This window comes from Hibiscus syriacus, unplaced genomic scaffold, assembly GCF_006381635.1.
Source record: "Hibiscus syriacus cultivar Baekdansim isolate YM2019G1 unplaced genomic scaffold, ASM638163v2 tig00116962_pilon, whole genome shotgun sequence".
NCBI lineage: Eukaryota > Viridiplantae > Streptophyta > Magnoliopsida > Malvales > Malvaceae > Hibiscus > Hibiscus syriacus.
The window spans coordinates 2,391,886-2,417,730 of NW_024063488.1; the positions used below are offsets into that span (position 1 = coordinate 2,391,886).

At 35.8% G+C, this 25,845-nt stretch overlaps 1 protein-coding gene across 1 annotated transcript; it reads left to right on the forward strand.

Moving 5' to 3' along the window:
• LOC120190061 (ABC transporter C family member 2-like) lies at positions 1-25,276 on the forward strand. The gene is made up of 27 exons (XM_039193187.1): positions 1-486; positions 1,262-1,440; positions 1,583-1,622; positions 1,812-1,968; positions 2,416-2,530; positions 2,616-2,696; positions 3,054-3,078; positions 3,717-3,773; positions 8,787-8,852; positions 8,940-9,014; positions 9,585-9,692; positions 10,149-10,283; positions 10,461-10,567; positions 10,668-10,761; positions 11,668-11,835; positions 12,077-12,217; positions 12,563-12,763; positions 13,040-13,138; positions 13,241-13,393; positions 14,022-14,404; positions 15,042-15,222; positions 15,430-15,753; positions 15,969-16,725; positions 23,898-24,019; positions 24,195-24,440; positions 24,579-25,005; positions 25,112-25,276. The coding sequence occupies exons 1-27, from the start codon at positions 154-156 to the stop codon at positions 25,207-25,209; spliced, it is 4,872 nt and encodes a 1,623-aa protein (XP_039049118.1). The 5' UTR covers positions 1-153; the 3' UTR covers positions 25,210-25,276.
• Positions 25,277-25,845: the final 569 nt, after the last annotated feature.

The following is a 25,845-nucleotide window of genomic DNA, read 5'->3' on the forward strand; positions in this document are numbered from 1 at the left end:
GGTCTTCGCGCTCTATGTTTTGGTTTTGCTTATTGACTTAGCGCTAAATTTGCTTTAAATCGGTTGCAGGCAAGCGATGAGTAATATATAAGTTGGTGGATGTTTTTGTGCTTTTAAGTGAAGAGAATTGTGTAAAGCAGCAACAAGAAAATAATGGCTTTTGAGCCATTGGTTTGGTTCTGTAGACCAGTGGCTGATGGGGTATGGAAAAGGGCTGTGTCTAATGCCTTTGGTGCATACACACCCTGTGCAACTGATTCTCTGGTTATCGCCATATCTCATCTGGTGTTATTGGGTCTTTGTGTTTATCGAGTATGGCTCATCAGGAGAGATCTCAAAGCTCAGCGCTTCTGTCTGAGGTCCAAATATTATAACTATATGCTCGGTCTGCTGGCTCTTTATGCTACTGCTGAGCCTCTGTTCAGGTTGATCATGGGGATTGCAGTTCTAAATTTGGATGGACAGCCTGGTCTTGCTCCATTTGAGGTAGGATTTCACCCTATGTTGCCTAATAATCTCCTTTTTTGTTTTTGTAGGTTTTTCTGCTAATTTGGATGTGTTAATATTTTGTTGTACTTTACCCTTCGGATGAGTAGTTTGAATTTAATCTGAATTAGCTTCTATTTTTATGCAAAATTGGGTTATATATTTGTGTAAATGCTTTTGTTCCTATTTGAGGATGGAGTGAAATGAAAGCCATTGAGTTGCATTTCATTAGCCTGCAATCTTTTGTCCATTAAGGGAGGAAACTCCAGAAAGTAGGGCTGCAAATATGATGCAATATATTCTTAACAGCCTTACTGGAACCAACATTAAACACATTGATGGTAGTTTCTTGTACTTTATATTTTATTGTATAGTTTCTTCCAAGCTGGCTGCTCTATCTCAGTATCAGTTTTTCCTGGTTGGAGATACTTTCAGTAGTCGAAGACATGTGGATTATGATGTTTCCTATATTTGAGTGCTACTTTATGGCTTTGTGGCAACTGGAATTGCTATGTTATATGTTAAATGTTATGTATATACATGATGGAAGAAGCATGTGCCATGGTCAACATTTTCCATCGACTATTTATTACATGAATCTTTCCAGATCCTAGTGCCGTTCTTTATTTTTCTTAAGTTAGTTTGCAATTTTATGAGCCAGAAATCACGATTAGTTTAAGAAGGATCGGTCAATCTCTATGTTGTGATATTTATTTTAGTCCTGTTGGCTAATGTAAATCATATCTGAAGCCTTTTGTTTTGATTCTTTGTGCAGATTGCTTCTTTGATCGTGGAAGCTCTCACATGGTGTTCTATTTTTGTCATGATTGTTGTGGAAACTAAAGTCTATATTCGTGAATTTCGATGGTTTGTCAGATTTGGCGTCATTTATACTTTGATAGGGGAAGCGGTCATGCTCAATCTCATTCTTTCTGTAAGGGAGTTTTACAACAGGTATGTTTCTCTTGGTAGCTTAAGTTGCCTTTGTTTTGAACATGGAACTTTTCTGTCTTTAGCCTCATTAATATGTTAAAATTTCATATTTGATGAACAATCACAGTTTGTGAAGACTCATATTTCTGTTATACTTGTGCAGCTCCATCCTGTATCTACACTCAAGTGAGGTCCTATCTCAGGTGTGTTATCTTGCCTTTTTATTTTCCTATTCTCAAAAGGCTATTGTTAGGGACAATAATGAGTTTGCCACAAAAGCCTGAGTACAATAATGACATGGCTAGTGTTGTAATTATTACATTGCATAAATTTTACACTTATCTTTCCCTTTCTGATTACACGCTAAAAGATAGGTTGCTTTTCTTGTTTAGGTTTTGTTTGGGATACTCTTGCTGGTGTATATTCCTGATTTGGATCCATACCCTGGTTATACCCCAATGCGGACCGAACTTGTGGATGATGCTGGATATGAAGAACTTCCCGGAGGAGAGAAAATATGTCCTGAGAGGCATGTTAATATATTTTCCAGTATGTATATCTTTCTGTATTTATCTTTGATGCCTGGTAGGGTCATGAATTAACATTATATGTTGATTAAGATGTAGATCCTTATTCTCAAAAATAAAAAATATTGTAAATCCTTATATCTTTGATGCCTAATATGTTGCCATGGTTGGTCTATACGTGACATTTCAGCTGGTATTGCAGTCATCATGAGTAATTTTAGCCTTTAATTTACAATAATATTACATATTTTATTGCAATGGGAATTTTATATGCTTGTTGCTTTCTAACTATGAATTTACCCCAATGGATATAAGGATGAAAATTTAGCAATGTGTTATGTTCTGTTTCTTCTTAGCCCTAATCTTGTCATGATGCTAATTGGTAACCATAAATATCTCTACTGGGTCAGAATAAATATGTACTTGTGATTCGCTTTTGATTCTCTTGTATTCATTTCCGTTTTGCTAGAAATATTGTTTTCGTGGATGAGCCCCCTAATGGAGCAAGGCTATAAAAGGCCTATCACAGAGAAGGATGTCTGGAAGTTAGATACTTGGGATCGGACTGAAACGCTAAACAACAAGTATGTGCTGGTATTTTAATTATATTTTGGTTCTCGGAATTTTATGCATCGCGATGATGTATGATATCTATGTCCGACTTTGTAGGTTTCAGAAATGTTGGGCTGAGGAATCACGAAGGCCCAAACCATGGCTCTTAAGAGCATTGAATAACAGTCTTGGTGGAAGGTAGTGAAATATAGCCTTAGTTATGCCACTTTTCATATTTTGTTGGATGACTAAAGATAGTTTTCGCCTTTCTTTTTCATATTATTGCATTAGTAATTTAAATGGATAAATAAAACTGTAATCAGATAAAATGACAATGAAAATAATGGTACCATTGTTTCTAATGGAAGTTGACTTGTATTGTCTAAGGAGACAATCAAATCTAAAAGGTTGGGACAATCTTGAGCTCTAGCTCTTTAGCATGTATTCGGATCAGAACGGTATTCTTCTAGTGAAATAGTTAATGCTAGATATAGCACGTGAAAAGTTAATCACTATCTTCATCTTTATCTAATTCATCCCCTTCTTGGTCTTTAGGTTTTGGTGGGGAGGCTTCTGGAAGGTAATAACCTATGTTCCTGGAAATTTCTGATGCCTTTTATTTATGGAACTTTTACTATTAAGTTGTAATTTTTTGTGGAGATTTTTTAATGGTCCAGTGCATATGTTACATATGCAAAGAGTTGGCTTTGGTCTTTCAAGCTTTCTGCATGTACATGAACATCAAAAAGGCTTGTCTATTTTGAAGGCCATATCATTTTGGTTCATAGCATCCTTACTTAGAATGTAATCTAAAATGTTTTATCTTAGAATAATGGGAAAGAATCTGATCAGATTTCCTCATTTCACATTTTCCACCTTTCTATCATCAGGCTGGCCCAATGGTCATCTACTCCACTGTAATCTGAAGTAGTGACCTGCAGGCTGGGTAAACCGAAGTCCTACCTATCAGGAGGATTCTCGCACATAGAAATTGCATAGGAAAATAATGTCTGTTAATTATTGAACTTTTGGCGGCTTTGGGAAGTGTTTTTTTTCTTCAGTATTTGATAGTTTAGACAGGTCACTTTTTTTAAACATCTTCATTTTCTTATCTATGAAAGGTTTCTCAATTGATAAATAACAATTCTCTGTTTTGTGCAATTGATTTACCCCTAATATTTGTCCCTTAAACTTGCTGACTGTTCTTTAAATATGCAGATTTTTAATGATCTTTCACAGTTTGTGGGGCCGCTCATATTGAACCGCCTGTTAGAGGTTTGCTCCTTGTTTCTGTTATTCCATGTTTGTTTGCGATCGAGTTCTTTTTGAGTGCATGGAATTGCTCAAGTTCTCATTCATTTAATAGTAATAGTGAAAACTCTCCTTAACCTCTATTGCCAAATGTTTAAAAGAAAAATCGGTGTATGGGTGTATTTTGATCATTTTTTAAAAGTACATTAAAAGCCACATGGGAGGTGATCAATCTGTTGGGTATAACTTTTCGTGGGGGAAGAATGCCTTTACAAGGAAATTTGAAGAGGCAAGTAATAGCAAGGTTGGGGGAGGTGTGAATTGAGTAACATCGCTGAAGGAGGTAGTCGAATCTTTTTATATGTCAATTTTTTCATGCATTTCTTGGAATATCAAGGGATTGGGAAGGAAAGAAAAGGTAAGGGCAATGAGGAGCTTGATTTCAAGGAAGAAACCAATTATAGTGTTTCTGCAGGAGACGAAATTGGAGGTAGCAAATCAGGCTTTATTAAGAAAGCTCGGTGGGAGGAAGTTGAAAGGGCTGGTTTCGTCCCCTTCAGAAGGGGTAGCGGGGGGCTTAATTAGCATTTGGGATGAAAATTGGTTCGAAATTGAACAACACTTTATCTTCAGTCGGTTCATAGCAATTAAGGGCAAAATAAAGGATAATGGCGAGGTATGATGTTTGGTTAACGTATATGGCCCAGTAGTTGAATCTGAAAAGGAGAGTTTCTTTGAGGAACTGCTAATTTTCTTTGATCAGATGGGTTGTCCTTTATGTGTGGGGGGATTTCAATGCCTATTTGTCCCTGGAGGAGAAACTAGGGAAAGCTTAGAATGTTCATTCAATGAGAGTGCTGGGTAATTTTGTTTTTCAGGCTAAGCTAATAGATTTTCCAGCTTCTGGTGGGAACTTTACGTGGTGCAATAACAGGGAGTCCCCTGCCTTTGTCAAACTTGATCGGTTCCTAGTGGATTACAAGTTTTTAAGTATTTATCCAGATATGGTTCAAACTATTCTCCCAAAATCATTATCGGATCATAACGCGATATTACTTGAAAACAGTGTGGTGAATTAGGATCCGAAATCGTTTAGACTTTTTAATTATCTTATGGAAGAACAGGGTTTTCAGGAAATGATGGTTTCAGCTTTCGAAGAAATGAAGAAGGACAAAAAAAAGGAGAGGGATTGCGCAAATGTTGAATAAGTCAAAGAATGTAATCAGGAATTAGACGAATAATAGACACAGTTTGTTGCCGGGAAGGATTTTAGAGCTTGAGAAGACTATAGGAGATATGGAGGTTGTAATACAACAGGGGCTAAATTCAATTTTATGGGATGACATTGTCAAGGAAAAAAGGGAATTATGGGACTTGTACAAAAAAAGAGGAATTAATCTGGTTCCAAAAGTCTCGACAGAAGTGGATTTCAGACGGGGACCATAACTCCAAGTATTTTATTAATGTGCAGCGAATAGGGGAGGGTAAATATGTTGAAGACTTTGAAGTGAATAGTGAAGGATCTCTGAACCTGATCAGATTAAAGCGAGTGTTTTTAGTTTTTTCAAGGATCCCTATAACAAGAATCCTACTGTTGAAGTGGAGAAAGTGGAACTTGAATTTGCAAGATTATCGGAAGCGCAAAGCTTGATGTTGGAAAGGTCCTTTACGGAGGAGGAAATTTGGGAAGCAATTGCTTCCTCAAATAGCAACAAGGCACCGGGATTAGATGGGTTAAATTTTGGTTTTTTTAAAAGATTCTGGCCGGTTTTGAATGATGAAATACTAAAGTTTTTCTCGGATTTTTATTCAGGTAAGAGATGGGAGAAAGAAGTCAATCATTCTTTTATATCGTTGATACCCAAAAAATTGAACCCGAAGTGTTTAGATGACGTCCATTAGCAGGGTTTCAAATCACGGTCGCGTTTTCGGTCATTTCGTGTTTACCGCGATTGCGGCCATAGCGGGTGTAGCGGGTAATTTGGACGGCGACGCTACTGTTATTTCGCTGGCGCTGTCACGTTTTCGGACCGCAATTTGAAACCCTATCCATTAGTTTAGTAGGTGGTCTCTACAAAATTCTGTCGAAGGTCCTTTCGAGAAGATTAAGGTCTTGCATTGATTCTCTTATAGGCCCGACTCAATTTGCATTAATACTAGGGAGGCATATTCTGGACTGTTCATTTGTAGCAAATGAAGGAATCGATTTTTGAAGAAGAAAAGGTTTGAGAGGTGTGCCCTTTAAAGTGGACTTTAGGAGAGCTTATGACTCAACAGATTAGTCGATCTTGTTGTGGGTTATGGAATACATGGGGTTTGGGCAACGATGGCGTTCTTGGATCCATAAGTGTTTATCTTCAACTTCAATATCCGTCTTGGTTAACAGCTCCCCGACTGAAAAATTTAAGATGTCAAGGGGTCTACGACAAGTGTGTTCGTTATCACCTTTGTTGTTTAACCTTGTGGGTGAAATTTTAAGTTTGATGTTGTCCAAGGTGGTGAAGTTGGGTCTTTTTAGTGGGGTTCAGATAAGTAACACGAATAAGACCTTTCCGCTATTTTATTTGCAGTTCATCGATTATTTGTTAATCTTTTGTGGTGCATTAGAAGGGCAATTGTTTCAGGGATTCAACTAAATTTGTTAAAGAGCATAATTTTTGGGATCAACGTGGAGGATTCTTGTATCAAAGTGTGGGCAGATTTGATTGGGTGCTCGGTTGGAAACTTCCCAACGGAGTACCTTGGTCTTCCTCTAGGTGCACCTAAAAACTCGGTTTCGTTGGGAACCAATAATTCAAAGACGTCAAAAGAAATTGACGGGTTGGAAAGCGAATACTCTTTCTTTGGCAGGGAGGGTTGTGCTGGTAAAGTCGGTCGTAAGCGCATTGCCAATTTATTTTATGTCGTTCAGAATGCCGAATAAGATTCTGAAGAAACTAATTTCCATTATGACAAATTTTATATGGGGTGGCTCATCTCAAAAGAACATGATCAATTGGATGAATTGGCAGACTGTGTGTAAATCCAAAAGTCAAGGGGGTCCGGGTATTATTGATCTAAACTCTATGAATAGGGCTATCTTGGGAAAATGGGCATGGAAATTTGAAACAGAAAAAGAATCCTGGTGGAAGAAAGTGGTTTGTTTTAAATATAATTTGGATAACATAATAAGTTTGATGGACAATAGGGTCTCCTATAAGTCATCTTGGATTTTGGAGAGGAGTGGTTAATAATTGTGGGATGAATGATGCTTTTAGCCAATGTTTCAGGAATCATATTCTTTTAAGAGTTGGGAAAGGGAATGATTTGTTATTTTGGTCTAATAGGTGGATTTGCAATGTATCGCTTAGAATGAAATTTTCGAGATTGTTCTCTCTATCCGTGAATAAGGAAGGGAAAATATTTGAGTTTGGTTTTATAATAATGGGGTTTGGTGTTGGGACATAAAGTCTCGAAGAAATTTATTGAACTGGGAGGTAGAGCAGTGGATGGAACTAATATCATTACTAGGTAATGCTAGTATTCGAGATTATGCAGATGATTAATGCGTTTGGATGGGAAATGGGGAAAGCGTTTATTCGGGTCAATCATGTGTTAGGTTACTGACAGAAGGTTCTATTGAAGATCCGATATGGTCGAAACTGGTTTGGACAGGTTTTGTTACTCCAAGAGTGGAGGCTTTTATGTGACAGGTCGTGCATAAAAAATGGCGGTCAAATCAAAACTTATAAAGCGTGGTGTCAATGGGATAGAGAACACTCTATGCCCATTATGTTTTGTGCATCAAGAGATGGTATCTCATCTATTCTTTTCGTGCTTGATTGCATGGGGTCTTTGGGGGTGTTTCTTAAGATTGTGGAATTTATCTTTGGTCCTTCCAGAGCATCCCAACGTCTTTTTATCGTCTTGGGAAAGTCTTGCTCCAAAGTCTATAATCTGGAATTTTATTCCGGGAGCCGTTTTATGGTATGTTTGGAAGTGCAGGAATAAGTTGATTTTCGAGAGGGGAATCTGCGATTTTAATCATTTTTTCTTTTTATCGAGATATAGAGTGGCGAAGTGGTTTTTGGCGAAATGGTTTTTGGCGAAATATCCTAATTGTTCAATTCTCTTTGATTGCATAGTCGGTGACCCTAAGCTGGCCGATTCGATTAACCTGTCCATGAAAACCAATCCATCACTTGTGGAGTCCCCCTCCCATGGGTTTCTTTAAAGTTAATGTAGATGGGGCAGTTCAAAGAGATTGGGAAAGCAGTGGTATTGGGGGTTTACTACGAGATGAAGAGGGCAAGGTTTTGGGCTCCTTTTCAGCTTCAGCTGGTTCAGCCCCCCCCCCCCCGGTTTTAGCTAAATTGAAGGCCGTCCAAGCTGGTTTAGCTTTGTTTGAGGCTTCAAAGTGGTGAGGCAAGGGAAGGCTAATTGTTGAGTCCGATTCAGCAAATGTAGTTAGTTGGATTAAGAACTCAGAGTTGTGTCCTTCAGTGTTTTCACAACTAGTAAAAGATATTGTTAATGTTGTTATTGAGCTTAGTGTCATCTTAAGGTTTGTTAAAAGGTCTGTGAATTGGGAGGCTGACAGCTTGATTAAGGCAGGTATAGGGTAATTTTTCAGGACAGTGGGGATTTATAGAGGTGAGCACTTGAGTGTGGGGGTGGTGTTTGTATTAGCCGGTTGTCGTATGTAATGTACTCTTTTATGAAATGACATTTGCGGCACTCTTTTCCTCCTTCCAATGTCTGCTGATGTATTTTTGTACAGCAGTGGTTATGAAGGGGATTTTTAATGAGGTCTCGTTATTTTTCAAAAAAAAAAAACACAAAGGAAAAATGAAACCTTTCACTAAAATAACTTTGGTTTTGTTGTTATTGGTGAAGTAACACATAAAGCACATATCTGCAGTTGACTCATGCATATCAAGTTTAGTTATAAGAACTTTGCACAATTGTCCTGTATCGTTGTAGTTATCTAGTTTTGTTATTGTGTTTTTACTTTATCACTAATTTTGTTCACGTATTTCTTAAATGAACTTCCTGCAGTCCATGCAACAAGGTGATCCAGCTTGGACCGGCTACATCTATGCTTTCTCAATTTTTGTTGGAGTGGTATAAATTTAATCCTTTGATTGGAAGTTTTAGTTTCTTTCTTAATGAAAATGTGCACATAATTTGATTGTTGAAAACTTGATCCAGGCCTTTGCGGTGTTATGTGAAGCTCAATATTTTCAGAATGTCATGCGTGTTGGATTTCGGATGAGATCTACTTTGGTAAACTTTTTTTTTTAATCTTGAAACAATTATTTCATTCAGTTTTGCTGCTTTTCTGGAGTATTGACAAGCTTATTTATTTATTTATGTTCTTTTATTTTCTTCATCTGTTGAAGGGCTGGCTGAGAGCCTGAAAGTGCCTTTTATCTCATTAACAATGATGTTACATACTCAGAACTTTTAATTTTTCATTATATAGTTTATTTTGGCTTGGTGTTAGCTTCCTACATTTGAAGTTTGTCTTTTCTGGAAGAACTGTTTCTCTGGAAGAATAATGGTTTCACATTCTCAGTACTTTGTTTGAATGCATGTTAAGTTATTGATTAGTTGACATCACTAGTTATAGATCATTTGACTTAAATTATTTGTTACAAGTGTAATTATTGCCAAGGCTTGAACTGCATATCACTTGGTGTAATTGTAAGCTCCGAACACTTCTATCTCTAGCTTTTTATTGAAATATCATTTTTTTTAATGTATTAGAGGCTTGTATGGATTTTTTTCCCTACTTGCATAATTGTTTATTTGCTTCACCATTTCCTGACGGTACTCTTTTTTCTTCTTCTGAAGATTGCTGCCGTGTTCTGTAAATCTCTTAGGCTTACTCATGAGGGGCGTAAGAAGTTTGCTTCTGGGAAAATAACCAACTTGATGACAACAGATGCTGAAGCTCTTCAGGCATGATCATTTATTACTTTATCTTAATTTGTGTATAACATTTTTTATGGCTGGTAATGCTGAAACTAATTTGGGTTTGTATGATGTGGAATGGGATTCTATAGAGTCCACTGTTTCTTTTATGGTGTAAGAACTGTCGTATCCTCTTTTATTTAATTTATTATTTTTATGCGGTGGGATGGGGGCCGGGGGTTTGTCTCTGCTCTTAACCTGAATAATGTCCTTGAAGATGGTAGTAAATGTTCAAGTGTCTAATCTTCTAAGCATGTAGTATAACCAGTTATCCTTGTTTTAAGTTTATATCACGACTTTGGATCTTGAAGTTCACGATGAGTTTCCTTGAGCATGTTGTTATTTATGGAGGAGGAACGACCAAACTCTGCTTCTTAAAACAAATCAGTGCAGTTTAAAAAATTTCAGCTCTTCCTAACGAAATATTTATCTTTCTTTTTGCAGCAAATATGTCAATCACTCCACACTTTGTGGTCAGCTCCATTTCGTATTATTTTTGCAATGGTCCTTCTTTATCAGCAGTTAGGTGTTGCTTCACTTCTTGGAGCATTAATGCTAGTCCTTCTGTTTCCTGTGCAAGTATGTGATTTTGCTCTGTTTTTTCCCATATTCTTTCTTTAAGATGAATAGCGGATATTACACTTTTAATTCCTTGAATAAAGAGAATTATGTGATGTTAAACTTATAGGGCACACATGTCATTTTATTGGCTTTGTTTTCTTTATTGTCTTACACTATTTGACATTTTGCAAACAGACAGTAGTTATAAGCAGAATGAAAAAGTTGTCAAAGGAAGGTTTGCAACGTACAGATAAGAGAATAGGCCTCATGAATGAAATATTGGCTGCAATGGACACTGTAAAGTATGATTTGTTTCTAGAAAACTGTTTTATTTTTCATTGTCTTTATAGAGCTTTTGAGTACTTCTAGTTACGATTTTGAATTTATGCTGTAATGTCTCAGATGTTATGCTTGGGAGAACAGTTTCCAGTCTAAAGTCCAAAGTGTCCGGGATGATGAGTTGTCATGGTTCCGCAAAGCATCCCTGCTCGGAGCGGTAGTCCCCTGATCTATGCTTATTTGTTCTGTTTATTTCTGTTTATGCAAGTCTTAATTTTACTATGATAAAAATACCAGCTCTAATTGTTTTTTGTAAAATTTGAAAGAAAAATATGTTAAATGTCTAATTCAGCTACCATAGTCTGTATCTCTGTTGTTCCAAGTCTGTATCTCTGTTGCGTGCAACACCAATCATTAATCTTAAAAGCAACATCACGTACATAATAATGGTTTGTTTACGAGCTATTGCTAATTCAGTTGCCATAGTATGTATATCTGTTGCGTGCAACACCAAGCACCCATCTTAAAAGTAACATCATGTGCAGAATTTTAGTGAAAATGAAAATTTCATTTGCTTCTTTATTCGGCAAAACTCAACCTTTAAATAGGTTGCGTGTTACATAAACTAGAATCCTTAAACAACTAGGTTTTTTATTTCCTAGGACTCATATCCATAAGGACTCTTATCTCCTAACTCCTAAGAAAGAGAGTCCTAATTAAAATAAATCTGATCCTATAATCTAGAATCCTTAAACTACTAGGTTCTTTGAAATGAAATGTATGTTAATCTCCACATGCTTGGTTCTGTCATGATGTATTGGATTTTTAGCAATACTTGTGGTAGATTGGCTGGCACTATCATTTTGATTTGGTCCTTCAAATTAAGTTTCAACTCTCTTAATAATCTTTGAATCCACATACCTTAATAGATTCCTAAAGCAAGTGCTCAAAATATTGCTTCTGCACTACTTGAAACCACAAATTGCTTTTTGCTTTTTCATTTAACAAGATTGCCATAAACAAGATTGCTTCTTCATTGATATGGATATAGCCGTATAGGTGTTTTTGGTTGGATGATTTCAACAGCTTTTTTTATTCGTCTTATTCTGTCTCTTGTTTGCAGTGTAATGGCTTTATACTGAATAGCATTCCAGTTGTGGTGATTGTGATTTCATTTGGCGTGTTTACTTTGCTTGGAGGCGACTTGACACCTGCTAGGGCATTTACATCTCTCTCTCTCTTTTCTGTGCTTCGGTGCCCCTTATTCATGCTTCCCAACATTATTACTCAGGTGATCTTCTTTTCCTCTTTCAGGTATTTGGGCTAGACCATTTTAAACGGTGGCATTTTAACTGGCATTTTTGGTAGTAAATAGGTCATATGATTGTGTTTCTCTGCCCTTTGTGAAGGGCTTATTTTCTGTTTGGATCTGTTACTTTACATGTGTAATATATTACTATGGTACATAGAAAGGAGGAATGTACTAAAACTGTAGTGTGTTTTTCTTGGTTTCTAATGCTGTGGTTTGACAGGTAGTAAATGCAAATGTATCACTAAAACGTTTGGAGGAGCTGCTCATGACTGAAGAGAGAGTTCTTTTGCCAAATCCTCCTCTTGATCCTGAACTACCAGCAATCCAAATAAAAGACGGATTTTTTTCATGGAATTCAAAGGTCTAATTTTTAAAATGGACACTTTTAACCTTTTCCTTTTTAGTCTCTAATTTACATGAACATATACTGCATATATGTTAAAGTTGACCTATACAATTGATTCTTACTCTGTAATCTTAATAAGGATAATCACATCAAGCAACATAAATTCATGACTCTTAATATGGTTGTTAAAAATATCTTTTTACCTGTTGAATTCTTCTTCTTAGATGAAATGAAACCTTGATTCTGTGCGTACTATCCTGAAGAGGCAAAAGCTTTATACATTTATGTCATGCTGGGACCAAAAATTACTTTCTTTCTTTTATGTCTTTTACAATATAAAATTCCTGTTTATTATTTCAGGCAGAGAGGCCCACATTGTCTAATATTAATTTAGATATCCCAGTTGGTAGCCTGGTTGCAGTAGTTGGTAGTACTGGTGAAGGAAAGACTTCGCTTGTATCCGCAATACTGGGGGAGCTTACTCCAATGTCTGATGCCAGTGTTATTATCAGAGGAACAGTCGCTTATGTTCCTCAAGTTTCATGGATTTTCAATGCAACTGTAAGTTTTGTCTTGCTTATCTTGTTTTTATGTTTGCATGTGCTTTTTGATATGTAGTCTGACTTGTTTAGTTACTGGCAATCAGTTTTGATACTAGTTATTTTTTTTCTTTTGGAGATAAGGAAGATTAGTATATGTTATCTCCTCGAAGATGATTAAGATGGATTGGCTTGTGATCCTCAATTTAGTAGCTTAATATGCTGAAAAGTCTATACCCTTCAAACAAGTTTAATTGCTTTCATATTAGTTGTTGATCTTTGGAGTTTATACTTGCAGGTACGCGATAACATATTGTTTGGATCTTCTTTTGATTCGGCAAGATATGAGAAAGCAATAGATGTTACTTCATTGCAGCATGACCTTGAGTTACTGCCTGTAAGCATTTCACGAAGCTGTAACATGATGTCATGGATAGGCAGAAGTCTCTCATCTATGCAACACGTTTTGATCTCATGGTTTGTCTATATTTTATGTTAGGGTGGTGATCTAACCGAGATTGGTGAAAGAGGTGTTAATATTAGTGGTGGGCAGAAGCAAAGGGTTTCCATGGCTAGGGCTGTATATTCCAATTCCGATGTGTACATTTTTGATGACCCCTTGAGTGCTCTGGATGCACACGTGGCTCGGCAGGTAACTGTTTCGGTATAGCAGTTAGTTGTTTTTTATTTATTTACTCCGTAATTTGACCTTATGATTTTGCTGAACAGAACTATGTTTTATCAACGTGTAAGGAAAACTTGTCTTTATTGATCTTACTTGAGATATCGCTCCTGATAGAGCACAATGTCATAAAAGAATCCATGTGGTTTTGTTCCTTGTTATTGCATGTTTTAGCTTTTCTAGCCTTGGTCCCTGTTTTAAGTTTTTTACATTTTGAAACTTCTAAAAATCAAGAACTAAACCTTATCCCAATATCGATGAGATGTGCTTAACATATTGTCGCACCTATTAGGACAAATAATGCTATTCTTATTAAACTAGGCAAAGTCAGCCCTCTACACACATGCTCATTTAAAATCTGATCTATGAATATGATCTTCAAAAACTTAATTTTGAAGAGTTAACATTCATTATTTTTATCTCTATTTTTTAATTTTAATTTTATTTCATAGCCTATCTGTTATTCCTTTAGAAGTTATTCCTTTAGAAATTATCCCTCTTGTTCCAGCCTTTACTTATGTTCAGATATTTGATAATGTTGGTATGCTTTGTGTTTTGATGTGGCAATGATATGATTTCTGCTTCCAATAATTTTCAGGTTTTTGATAAATGCGTAAAGGGAGAATTGAGAGGCAAAACAAGAGTTCTTGTCACGAACCAGCTTCACTTCCTTTCACAGGTTGATAGAATTATTCTGGTTCATGAAGGAATGGTGAAAGAGGAAGGAACTTTTGAGGACCTCAGTAATAATGGTTTGCTGTTCCAAAAGCTAATGGAGAATGCAGGAAAAATGGAAGAGTATGCAGAGGAAAATGAGAACAGTGATGTAGTTGACCTGAAGGACTCTAAACCTGTTGTTAATGGAGTAGCAAATGACATGCCCAAAAGTGCAAGCCAAGCAAATAAAAAAGAAGGCAAATCTGTTCTCATTAAGCAGGAAGAACGGGAAACAGGAGTTGTTAGCTGGAATGTTTTAGTGAGGTAGAATATTAAATGTTTTGATTTTTACTTCTCTTCCCCACATTGCATTATTACATTTATATACAGCTATTACCATATCTTTAGATTCACCGAATTTTGTGATAACTACCTACTCAAGTCTACTTAAATTGACGGATAGATGTTTGAATCAAAAAAGAGGACCGGTAGATGTAAGCTAACTAGAAAAACTTAGTGTTCTTTGAACAGCATCTTTGTCATTATTCAATATGTAGAATTCTCGTAGCCTTCTCAATCGCTAAATTTGACACCATTTTTATGTTTAGAAGGAAGGTGACAACATATTCTCATATTGATGGTTCTCATATCATATATGGACCCTCTTAATGCAACTAACTTAAAAGTTTCATCCGGTCTTTCTCACTGCAGCACACTTAAAATTTTCCTGTCTTTTACTGAGAGATTTGTTAATGAGGATTCACTGAGTAGATTATGGTTTCCTTATGTTAACTAAATGTGGTTTAGGTAACTGGCAAACAATCCATTGTGTGTGATTAGGAAGAGAGGAAAGGAATTAGTGATCTCTGCTATGATTTATTCTGAATTCTTTTTGTTTTTCACTTTTGTTTAAAAAGGAAAAAAATCTCAGTTACTGCATTATCTTTCTCTTTTTGTCCAGGTACAAGAATGCATTGGGAGGTTTTTGGGTGGTTATGGTGCTCTTTATGTGTTACATATTAACAGAAGTTTTACGAGTTTCAAGCAGCACATGGCTGAGTTCTTGGACAGATCAAAGTACTACAAAGACACATGGACCCGGTTATTACAATTTGGTCTATTCAGTTCTATCGTTTGGTCAGGTTTGGGTTTATTTGATTCATATCGACTTAAATTTTCGATGCATAAATTCTTACACATCTCTGACATTTTGTTTATTTAGTTTTACTCCTGAAGAGTTACCATTCCAATAAATAATAGTTCTGTTTTCTTAAAAATTAGTAATGCTTTTCAGTGACTAGTTTTACTTGTCATATTTTATCTTCATTTTCTTCCTCATCTGGTTTCAGGTCTCCGTGACATTGGTTAATTCGTATTGGTTAATCATAACGAGTCTTTATGCAGCCAGAAGGTTGCATGATGCAATGCTTAATTCCATTCTTAGAGCTCCAATGACCTTCTTCCACACCAACCCTCTTGGTCGGATTATTAACAGATTTGCAAAGGATTTAGGTGACATTGATCGAAATGTTGCTCCATTCGTCAATACGTTTTTGGGTCAAGTCTCGCAGCTCCTTTCTACTTTTGTCTTGATAGGCATTGTGAGCACTATGTCTTTGTGGTCCATAATGCCACTTTTGGTTTTGTTTTATGCTGCTTATTTATACTACCACGTAAACAAACTTTGTCCTCATCTTTTATTTTTCTGATTTATTGTGTTCTTTTTCTAACCCTGAAATGTACAAATTCTCGTTATGTAGAAAGTGCCCAACTTTTTCCAGTTCTGATTTTTAGCAGTCTGTAAATTTAGCATATGGAGGTCTCTGCAGCTGGATATTCCTGTTTGTATGTTTCTCATGTAATCATTATTTTTTTGTTAATTCCACAGAGTACAGCGCGTGAAGTGAAGCGCTTAGATTCTATAACTAGATCACCTGTATATGCACAATTTGGAGAAGCATTGAATGGTCTGTCAACTATTCGTGCATATAAAGCTTATGATCGCATGGTTGACATAAATGGAAAATCCATGGACAATAATATCAGATTCACTCTTGTTAACATGAGTTCAAATCGTTGGCTTGCAATCCGTTTGGGAACTTTGGGAGGACTCATGATTTGGTTTACTGCAACCTTTGCTGTCATGCAAAATGGAAGGGCAGAGAACCAGCAGGAATATGCATCCACTATGGGTCTACTTTTGAGTTATGCACTAAACATTACAAGTTTATTGACCGCAGTACTCAGGATTGCCAGTTTGGCTGAAAATAGTTTAAATGCAGTCGAGCGTGTTGGTACATATATAGAGTTGCCTTCAGAAGCCCCACTTATTATTGAGAGTAACCGCCCCTCTCCTGCTTGGCCTTCATCTGGATCTATCAAGTTTGAGGATGTTGTTCTTCGTTACAGACCTGATCTTCCTCCTGTCCTGCATGGGCTGTCTTTTACAATTTCTCCTAGTGACAAGGTAGGCATTGTTGGAAGGACAGGGGCTGGAAAATCAAGCATGCTAAATGCTTTGTTTAGAATTTTAGAGCTGGAAAGAGGGAGGATCTTGATTGATGGTTGTGATATTGCAAAGTTCGGACTGATGGACCTACGTAAAGTACTTGGCATTATACCACAATCACCAGTTCTTTTCTCAGGTACACCACATCAACAATCTGGATTATAATTTACATATTAGCTTAGTGGATTTTTTTCCAGGCATCTACAATGATTTGACGTAGGATATTTTTATATATAGTAGTAGCTTTATTATTGTTGCGACCGTCTTTCGGTTGGGTCCGGAATTGGACTTCGACTTGAAAAATTGGGTTAGAGTTGCCTCCGATCATTTTGAAAACATTTAGGTGGATTAGATACCATCTTACATGATCTGTGTTTTACCAGAAATGTGTCGGGTTCGGGAGTCGGTTACAGTCAAGGAAGGATTAGCACCCTTGTACTGCTCTTTCGGTACCAATTAATTTGTCGATTGTCTTTATGACGAAAAATTAAAAATTTAAATTTAAATTAAAAACCCGATTTAAATTACTTACCTTTATTGGTTGGAATTCTTCTAAAAAAGTCAAAATGTTAGATAAAAAGCAATAGATAAATATTAAATAAATCAAATAAAAAAACATAAAAATAAAATAATAATAATAATAATAATTCAAAAGGACAAAAAATAAAAATAAAAAATAAAAAAAATAAATCAAAGGAAAAGAAAAGAAAAGAAAAATATATTAAATAAATGAAAGGAAAAAAAGAGTAAAAATAATAAAGAAATAATAAAAAAAATAATAAATCTAAGGAAAGAATTAAATCACAAAATTAAATCACAAAAAAATGAAATAAAATAAAAATAATTAAAAAAAACTTCAAAAAATATTAAATAAATCAAAAGAAAAAAAACAATGTTAAATTGTAAAAGTAATAAAATAAAAACAATATGAAAAAGAAAAAAAATAATTTTAAAAAATATAAAAAAGAATAAAAACTTAGAGGATCAAATTGAAACAAATCGAAATTAATGGATTAAATCGGAACTAAAAATGAGTTGCAAAAACAAAGAAATAAAATGTTAGGCGGACTAGACAATAATTAATCCCAAGTATCAAATAGTGACTAAAATAGAAACATAATAAAATTGGAAATCCAAATTAAAAAAAAACTGAAACTTAACATTGATGGTTAAAATGTAAAGGTACAAAATTACAGGTACCGAGGGTATAGTTTACCCACTTACAAATTACACTGAAATCCCTCCCCAAAACGATGTAGTTTCGGGGAGGGTATAAATCCTCCAAAACCGGCCAAAAAGGCCATTCCCCCTCATTTTTTCACATTTGCTCTCTCTCTCTCTCTCTCTAGAGAAGCTCTCACCTCTCTCTAGTTTTTCCTCGCCGGAGGAAAATCAACCACCAGGCCAACCGCCGTCGATCGTTCATCCGGCTGTCGCCTCCGACGGTCGAAAAAATTTCAAACTCACCAAAATGTTTCCCCCAATCTCGTGAACCCAAAACCGACCTCTAAACGCCCAAACCACACCTCTATCGGAGTATATCTAAAAAAACTCATCAGGTCTTACCTCCATTCGACGACGACAGATGGTTTTCCTGATGTGCTTGCTTTTTATCTTGCTTGGCTTAAGATTTTTTGCATGTTTCTTGGCTTGGTGTTGTGGTTTACTGTTGTGGTTTGCAGTTGTGGTTCTCGTTTTTCCTCCCTTGGTTGTTCGATGTTTTTTATGTGTGTGCTCTCGGTTTTCTGTAGATGGTTATTGGTTTCGATTGTTGACTTGTGTTCCCGGTTGTGTTTTTGTGGCTCCCTTGTTGTATTGTTGTTGTGTTCTCTGTTTCAATCCTCGGTGGTATTTATATAGCCCCCCGACGGGGTTATTTCCGATGGCAGGGGGATCGTTCCCGATATTTCAGACTGCTCGTAGTTGGGTTGATCGAAAACCCTAGGATGGTTCAGTCCCGAAATATCGGTCGACCGTTTCGAAAGTTTGACTGACGCGTGGTCCTCACGTGCCCGTTGAGAATCTCCTCTACGGCGCCAATGCTATGTGTAAAAAACCCTAGACCCTTGTTGCGCTTCCCACTGAGTCTACTTGCTGGGTCAGGCTTGTAGGATTGATTGGGCTTTGACCCGAACTTGGACTTTGGACCTTGACCACAAATAAAAAATAAAATTAATAAAATGAAATAAGATAAATAATAATAAATATATATATATATATATTTAAAAATATTTTAAAACTATATATTATATATATATTTTTAAAACAGTTTTCAAAACTATATATTATATAATTTTCAAAATGTTTTTTAAACCATATATTATATATTTTTTCAAAAATGTTTTAAAACTATATGTTATATAAGTTTTCAAAATAATTTCAAAACTATATATTATATAAGTTTTTAAAAGGTTTTCAAAAACTATATATTATGTATTTTCAAAATGTTTTTAAAAAAACTATATAATATATATACATTTTCAAAAATCAGTTTCAAAACTATATTATATATATATATATATATATATATATTTCAAAACTCATTTTCAAACTATATATATATATATAAATTTGGACAAAAATGAGTGTCTACAGCTGCCCCTCTTTGTCATTTTTCGTGGAACGAAAAATAGGGCAAATATAAAAGGACATAAATTTTCGTTCGGTATAAAGGGGTCCCTGAGTCTAATATCCTAATTTGTGGAGATGGAATTGGCTCTGATATTGCAATTAGGAATAATTCCCTGTTAAAGTGAGTTGCAGATGACTCCTTCGTCGTGAAGTCGAGTCTATCTTGAAATGATATAAAATTGAAGTCGTAGTTCAGAATTTGAATCAGAATGTGGCTTCTCGTTGCCAAATTGTATTCAACTTCGGTCTTCTTCTCGATATAAAGACCTTGGTTTGAAAATTCAACTGGAAAGTAGTTCCTCGATACTACCATGTGGCTGATAGGCTTTCAAGCTGAATGGAATCGAACTCAAAAGTTTTCGTAGACATAGCTTTTCTCGACTTAAGCTATGCTGCTGGAAGATGGTTTCTCGTCACTAAAGCACAACTAACCCATGTCTTCTTCTTGACTTAAAGACCTCAGTTTTAACTGGAAAGTAGTTGATACGTCATCAAGCTGAATGGAATCGAGCTCGAAAGTTTTTGTCGACAGATAATCCTTCTCGCCTTGAGTTATGATGTACTTAGCTGAGAGGTTTCCCCAAATCTTCTTATTGACTTAAAGACCTTGACTTCAACCATAAAGCAGTTTCTCGATGCTACCATGTGGTTGATGTGTCATCGAACTGAATGTAATTGAACTCGATAGTTTTTGTTGACAGATAGCCTTTCTCGACTTAAGTTATACTGTAAATTTAACATGCCCTTTAGTTGTATGGAATCAAACTCGAAGGTATTTGTTGAAAGATAACCCTTCTCGCCTTGAGTTATGATGTAAATTTGATATGTCCTTGAACTGAATGTAATCGAACTCGAAGGTCTTTGTTGACAGATAACCCTTCTCTCCTTGAGCTATGCTGTAAATTTGATGTGCCTTTGAGCTGAATGTAATCAAACTCGAAGGTCTTTGCTGATAGATAACCCTTCTCGCCTTGAGTTATGCTGTAAATTTAATATGCCTTTGAGCTAAATGTAATCGAATTCGAAGGTCTTGGTTGACAGATAGCCCTTCTCGCCTTGAACTATGTTGTAAATTTGATATGCCTTTGAGCTACATGTAATCGAACTCAAAGGTCTTTGTTGACAGATAACCCTTTTCGCTTTGAGTTATGCTGTAAATTTGATATGCCTTGAGCTGAATGTAATCGAACTCGAAGGTCTTGGTTGACAGATAACACTTCTCGCCTTGAGCTATGCTATAAATTTGATATGCCTTTGAGTTGAATGTAATCGAACTCAAAGGTCTTTGCTGACAGATAACCCTTTTTGCCTTGAGTTATGCGGTAAATTTGATATGCCTTTGAGCTGAATGTAATTGAACTCGAAGGTCTTGGTTGACATATAGCCCTTCTTGCCTTGAGCTATGCTGCAAATAGATCCTTTAAGCGAAAAATGGCTCCCCTTCACGGGTCTAAGCCGGTCAAAATTCTTTAAATGACTCCCCTTCACGGGAAAGCCAAATGGTATATTCTTCAGGTGGTTCCCCTTCGCAGGTATGAATCAGGTGAGATAATCTTTGGATGACTTCCCTTCATGTGAAAGTCATGTGGTATATTCTTCAGGTGGTTCCCCTTCGCGGGTCTGAACCAGGTGAGACGATCTTTGGATGACTCCCCTTCACGGGAAAGCCATGTGGGATGTTCTTCGAGTGAATCCTCTTTGTGAGAAAGACAAGTGAGGTAGTCTGTCAGTTGGATATCATCCGTCTTGGAGTTGAAAGCTGGCTTGAAAACGTCAATTGAAAACTAGCCACTAGTCGTTGAGTTAAACTGAACTGGATCTGTTCTGAATTGGTTATCAAACCCGTCTGAAGTGGATTGTCGATATTTCAATATGTCAAGTTGGTTGAGGTGTAGCTTCTTGCTACTGAGTTAAGAAACCACCATCGATCTTTAAAGGTGCTTTTGAATCGAGTATCTTTCATCTTGAAATCGAAACTTGACTCTAAAAGATACAAAAATTATGTATGCTAAATAAAATGATAAATGTGATACTCTTAAGTATGGCTAAGATGTATGCAACATGAATTAGCTCTTGTTTTATCTTTTGGATGGAGCCTCATTTTGTTTGTCGGTCTTGTACTCGCAATCGACCATCCCCATTTTCTTCTCGGGTTATAGCCTTTCACATTTGAGACTGTCCTGTTTGAAAATATTTTTTCCTTTCTCTTATTTTAGGAGGGAAAAAGATATATGAATATAAGAATTTTGTAAAACATTGCCTCGTAATTCAGGCTCGCGATCGAATCAAATAATAAACATGAGTTCACAGAAAATCAACATAATCAATAGCTCTTTAAAATTTTCCATTTGTTCAAGCTTCATAGGCTCTTCTAACAAAGGCAGTGCAGAAATATCGTCTAAAAATGAAATTCCTGAGTGCTCGTGTGAAATTGACTATAACAGGTGTTCCTTAACTCCTTTAGTTCATCTTTACTGAAACTCATTATTTAGTGTGCCATTGTCTGGCTAGCTGGATCGATAAAGCCTGTTCGTTTAACCAATTGCTCTAGAGGGACAACTCAATATTGTAATCACCTTTATCAGGCTAGTTGAATCTCATCCATAAACCTGGGCGTTTAACCAATTGCTTTAGAGGGACTCAAGCTTTATTGTGTATTATAATTACCTTTATTAGGCTAGCTGAATCTCATCCATAAAGCCGGGGCATTTAACCAATTTCTCTAGAGGGACAGTTCAAGCATTATTGTATATATAATATTATAATATGGGAATACAGATCCAATTTCTTAAGTTTTTCAAGAAGAATCTATTATAGTCTAGGTGTTGTTGAAAGTCAAGGAATCTCATTTTTAGAGTTCAATTTTCAAGCAACTGACCTAAACTAGATTCACCTACTTGATTATTCCATTTGTGAAGATCATTATCATCATTGAATGTCCTCAATAAAAGTATAGTAATGTCATACACAAGAGATGCCCCATATTGTTCGTTCTTATGCATACCTAAATACCAAGCCTCTTGTTCATTCCCTTATGAGAGGAGAATGCTATATCAGTTATTTGCAAGAGAAGGGTATGGTGTTTTGAGCATATTTTCTAGGGTAAGGTCAAAGTACTTGTTTTACCACTTTTAAATCATGTCACTTTGTTAAAGATCTGTAACTCTGAATCATTTACAGAGTTTTTAAGTCAGTTGATATTCAAAGAATTTCAAGTCTGCAAATTTGATTCAATGCTCAGCATAAATTCAAAGAAATATGAGAAAGTTCAAAAACAAGTTACAAAAAGAAATATGAGAAAGTTAAAAAACAAGTTCAAAAAAGAGGTTGCAAAATAGAATACAGCGTCCTTAGGATGCCCCACTGGTTGGATTAGGGCTTTTATATGCACTTGCTCCCCATTTCTCAACCGTTTCACTTGTCGGGGCTCATTTTGATGTACCATCAAATGCACAAATTTCTACTTCGGGAGTGTCCGTGCTTTCATCGTAAAATTCCAACTCTTTTTTTTCCATCATTAGTTGGATCAAGGCTCTAATTTCGGCACATTCTTGTGTATCATGTCCATCCTCATTGTGATAACAGCAATGACTGCCACCTTCGAAGCTTGATGTACTAGGATGTGGTGCAAGAAACCCCACATTTATCATTTGCCTCCATACCCAAGCAAGAGGTGACTTCACTTCGAAAACTCTGGTTTTGGCATTTTTACCCTTTTCCTTGGTGATTGCACTTTCCTCATTCTCTTGATGATTAAATAGAGGGCTCTGTGCAACATGGGGTGATTCTGAATTGTTGAAATGAATCCAGTTCCTATTGCGCATTCTTTGGATAATCCTCTTAAAGGCGAGTCAGTTTACTGGGTCAGTGCTAAGTGTAAAAAACCCTAGACCCTTACTGGGCTTCCCACCGGGTCTACTTACTGGGTCAGGCTTGCAGGCTCGGTTGGACTTTGACCCGAACCTGGACTTTGGACCTGGACCACAAATAAAAAATAAAATTAATAAAATGAAATAAGATAAATAATAATAAATAATATATATATATATTTAAAAATATTTTAAAACTATATATTATATATATATTTTTAAAACAGTTTTCAAAACCATATATTATATAATTTTCAAAATGTTTTTTAAACCATATATTATATATGTTTTCAAAAATGTTTTAAAACTATATATTATATAAGTTTTTCAAAATAATTTCAAAACTATATATTATATAAGTTTTCAAAATAATTTCAAAACTATATATTATATAAGGTTTTAAAAGGTTTTCAAAAACTATATATTATATATTTTCAAAATGTTTTTTAAAAACTATATAATATATATACATTTTCAAAAATCGTTTTCAAAACTATATATTATATATATATTTCAAAAATCATTTTCAAACTATATAATATATATATATATATATATAATAAAACAAAAATAAAAAAATAAAAAAAAAATCAGGACGAAAATGAGTGTCTAAAATTATAAATTTTCTTTCCACTAATATTTACTAACTTATAATGTTGAGATAATCTTGAAATATATCACATTTGTACGCGTACATTTCTTCTTCTTACTTGATGGTCCATTGGTTTTCTGCTTATTTCATATTTCGTATTGTTTTTCCAATTAAAGCACACAATATTTATGACCATTTTGTTTCTATTTGGGATAGGAACTGTGAGATTTAATCTTGATCCGTTCAATGAACACGATGATGCTGACCTTTGGGAGGCTCTAGAGAGAGCACACCTGAAAGATGTCATTCGGAGGAATTCCCTTGGTCTATATGCTGAGGTATTTATGATTTTCCCCCGTCCCCCGATGGAGATTGTATTGTCAATTTCGTAAACAATTTCATCCAATGATTGGAAAAGAGAAATGATCAGTTGGTCATCTTTTGAAGCGTCCTAGGATGCTGAAATCAGTATTGTTCTTCAATGACAATTATTGAACTCTGTGCTTTGTCCAGGTTTCAGAGGCTGGGGAAAACTTTAGTGTCGGGCAGAGGCAATTGTTAAGTCTTGCACGTGCATTATTGAGGAGATCAAAGATACTTGTTCTTGATGAAGCAACTGCAGCTGTCGATGTCAGAACTGATGCCCTTATTCAGAAAACTATTCGGGAAGAATTCAAATCATGTACCATGCTTATCATTGCTCACAGACTCAATACAATAATCGACTGTGATCGTATTCTTCTGCTTGATTCTGGCAGGGTATGTGTAGAATTCTTGAGCTTGATTTACTCATTGCAAGCTTTCATAGCTATAAAAAGTGTAATTTATTCATTAGTATACCCTCATTCTCCCGCTTTGCATTTGGTTGATTTATCGATGCTCTTATTTTGATGCCAGTTGCCGGAATATGATACACCGGAGGAACTATTGTCAAATGAAGGCAGTGCTTTCTCCAAGATGGTTCAATGTACTGGCGCTGCTAATGCTCAATACTTGCGGAGTCTAGCACTCGGAGGGAAAGGAGAGGACAGATTGGGCAAAGAAGAGAATAAGCAGTTGGATAGACAGAGAAAATGGCTGGCATCTTCTAGTTGGGCTGCTGCTGCCCAGTTTTCACTTGCTGTTAGCCTCACTTCATCCCACAACGACCTTACTCGCCTGGAAATCGAAGATGAAAATAGTATCCTCAAGAAAACAAGGGATGCTGTCATAACTCTGCAGGGAGTTCTGGAAGGGAAGCACGATAAAACAATCGAAGAGTCACTAGATCAACGTCAAATGTCTAAAGACGGGTGGTGGTCAGCACTTTACAAAATGGTAGAAGGTACGAAACAAATATTCCACCTATTGCATTACAATAAACCTGTATCATAAGTTCCTTTGGTTTGTTCCTTGAACCATCTTGCAAATTTCTGCTTTTCTTCTTCCAGGTCTTGCTATAATGAGCAGATTGGCAAGGAACAGGCACCATCAATCAGATTATGGTTTCGAAGATAGATCTATCGACTGGGATCAAGTTGAAATGTAGAGTTCAATTTGGATTCATAACTGGATATAGCATCTGAAAGTTATCCAAAGTTTTCATCAAGGATTGTTAACCTACTTATAGTATTTTTTGAGCTTGCGTACAAAGTTTTCAACCCCATAAAAAGAATTCAGTTTTATGTCTTTTCCTTTTCCAAATGTTTAGAGTTTATTTCATCTCTTTATTAATAGAGTAAAATACGCACACAATCACTTAATTATGGGTGAATTCTTTTTTAACTACTGATATTTCAATTCGGTCAATCATATCACCAACTGTTAACATTTAACGGAGTTGATGAAAGTGTAACCACTTGATTTGTGGTGAAAATAATCAAACCTGGGTCAACGGATTAGTTTGATTTGGTCATGATTTAGCAAAATCTTATATATAAGCTATTGTAATTAATGGCAAAAATAAAGGTGAAGAGATTGTAAGTGCAAATAAGGTAGAGAGGGAATTACCTTGGCTCTAAGTTGTAAGCTTAAAAACCATATTTATGCATGTCCCTAAGATACTTGCAAGCAGGTCCATGAATTGAAATTACAAATGTCTAATTATTATTTCGTCAATGTCAAATGGCATGTTGGTTGCAGCAAAGACAAGAACCCGTTGACCAGCTTTGGTCAACACTCAACA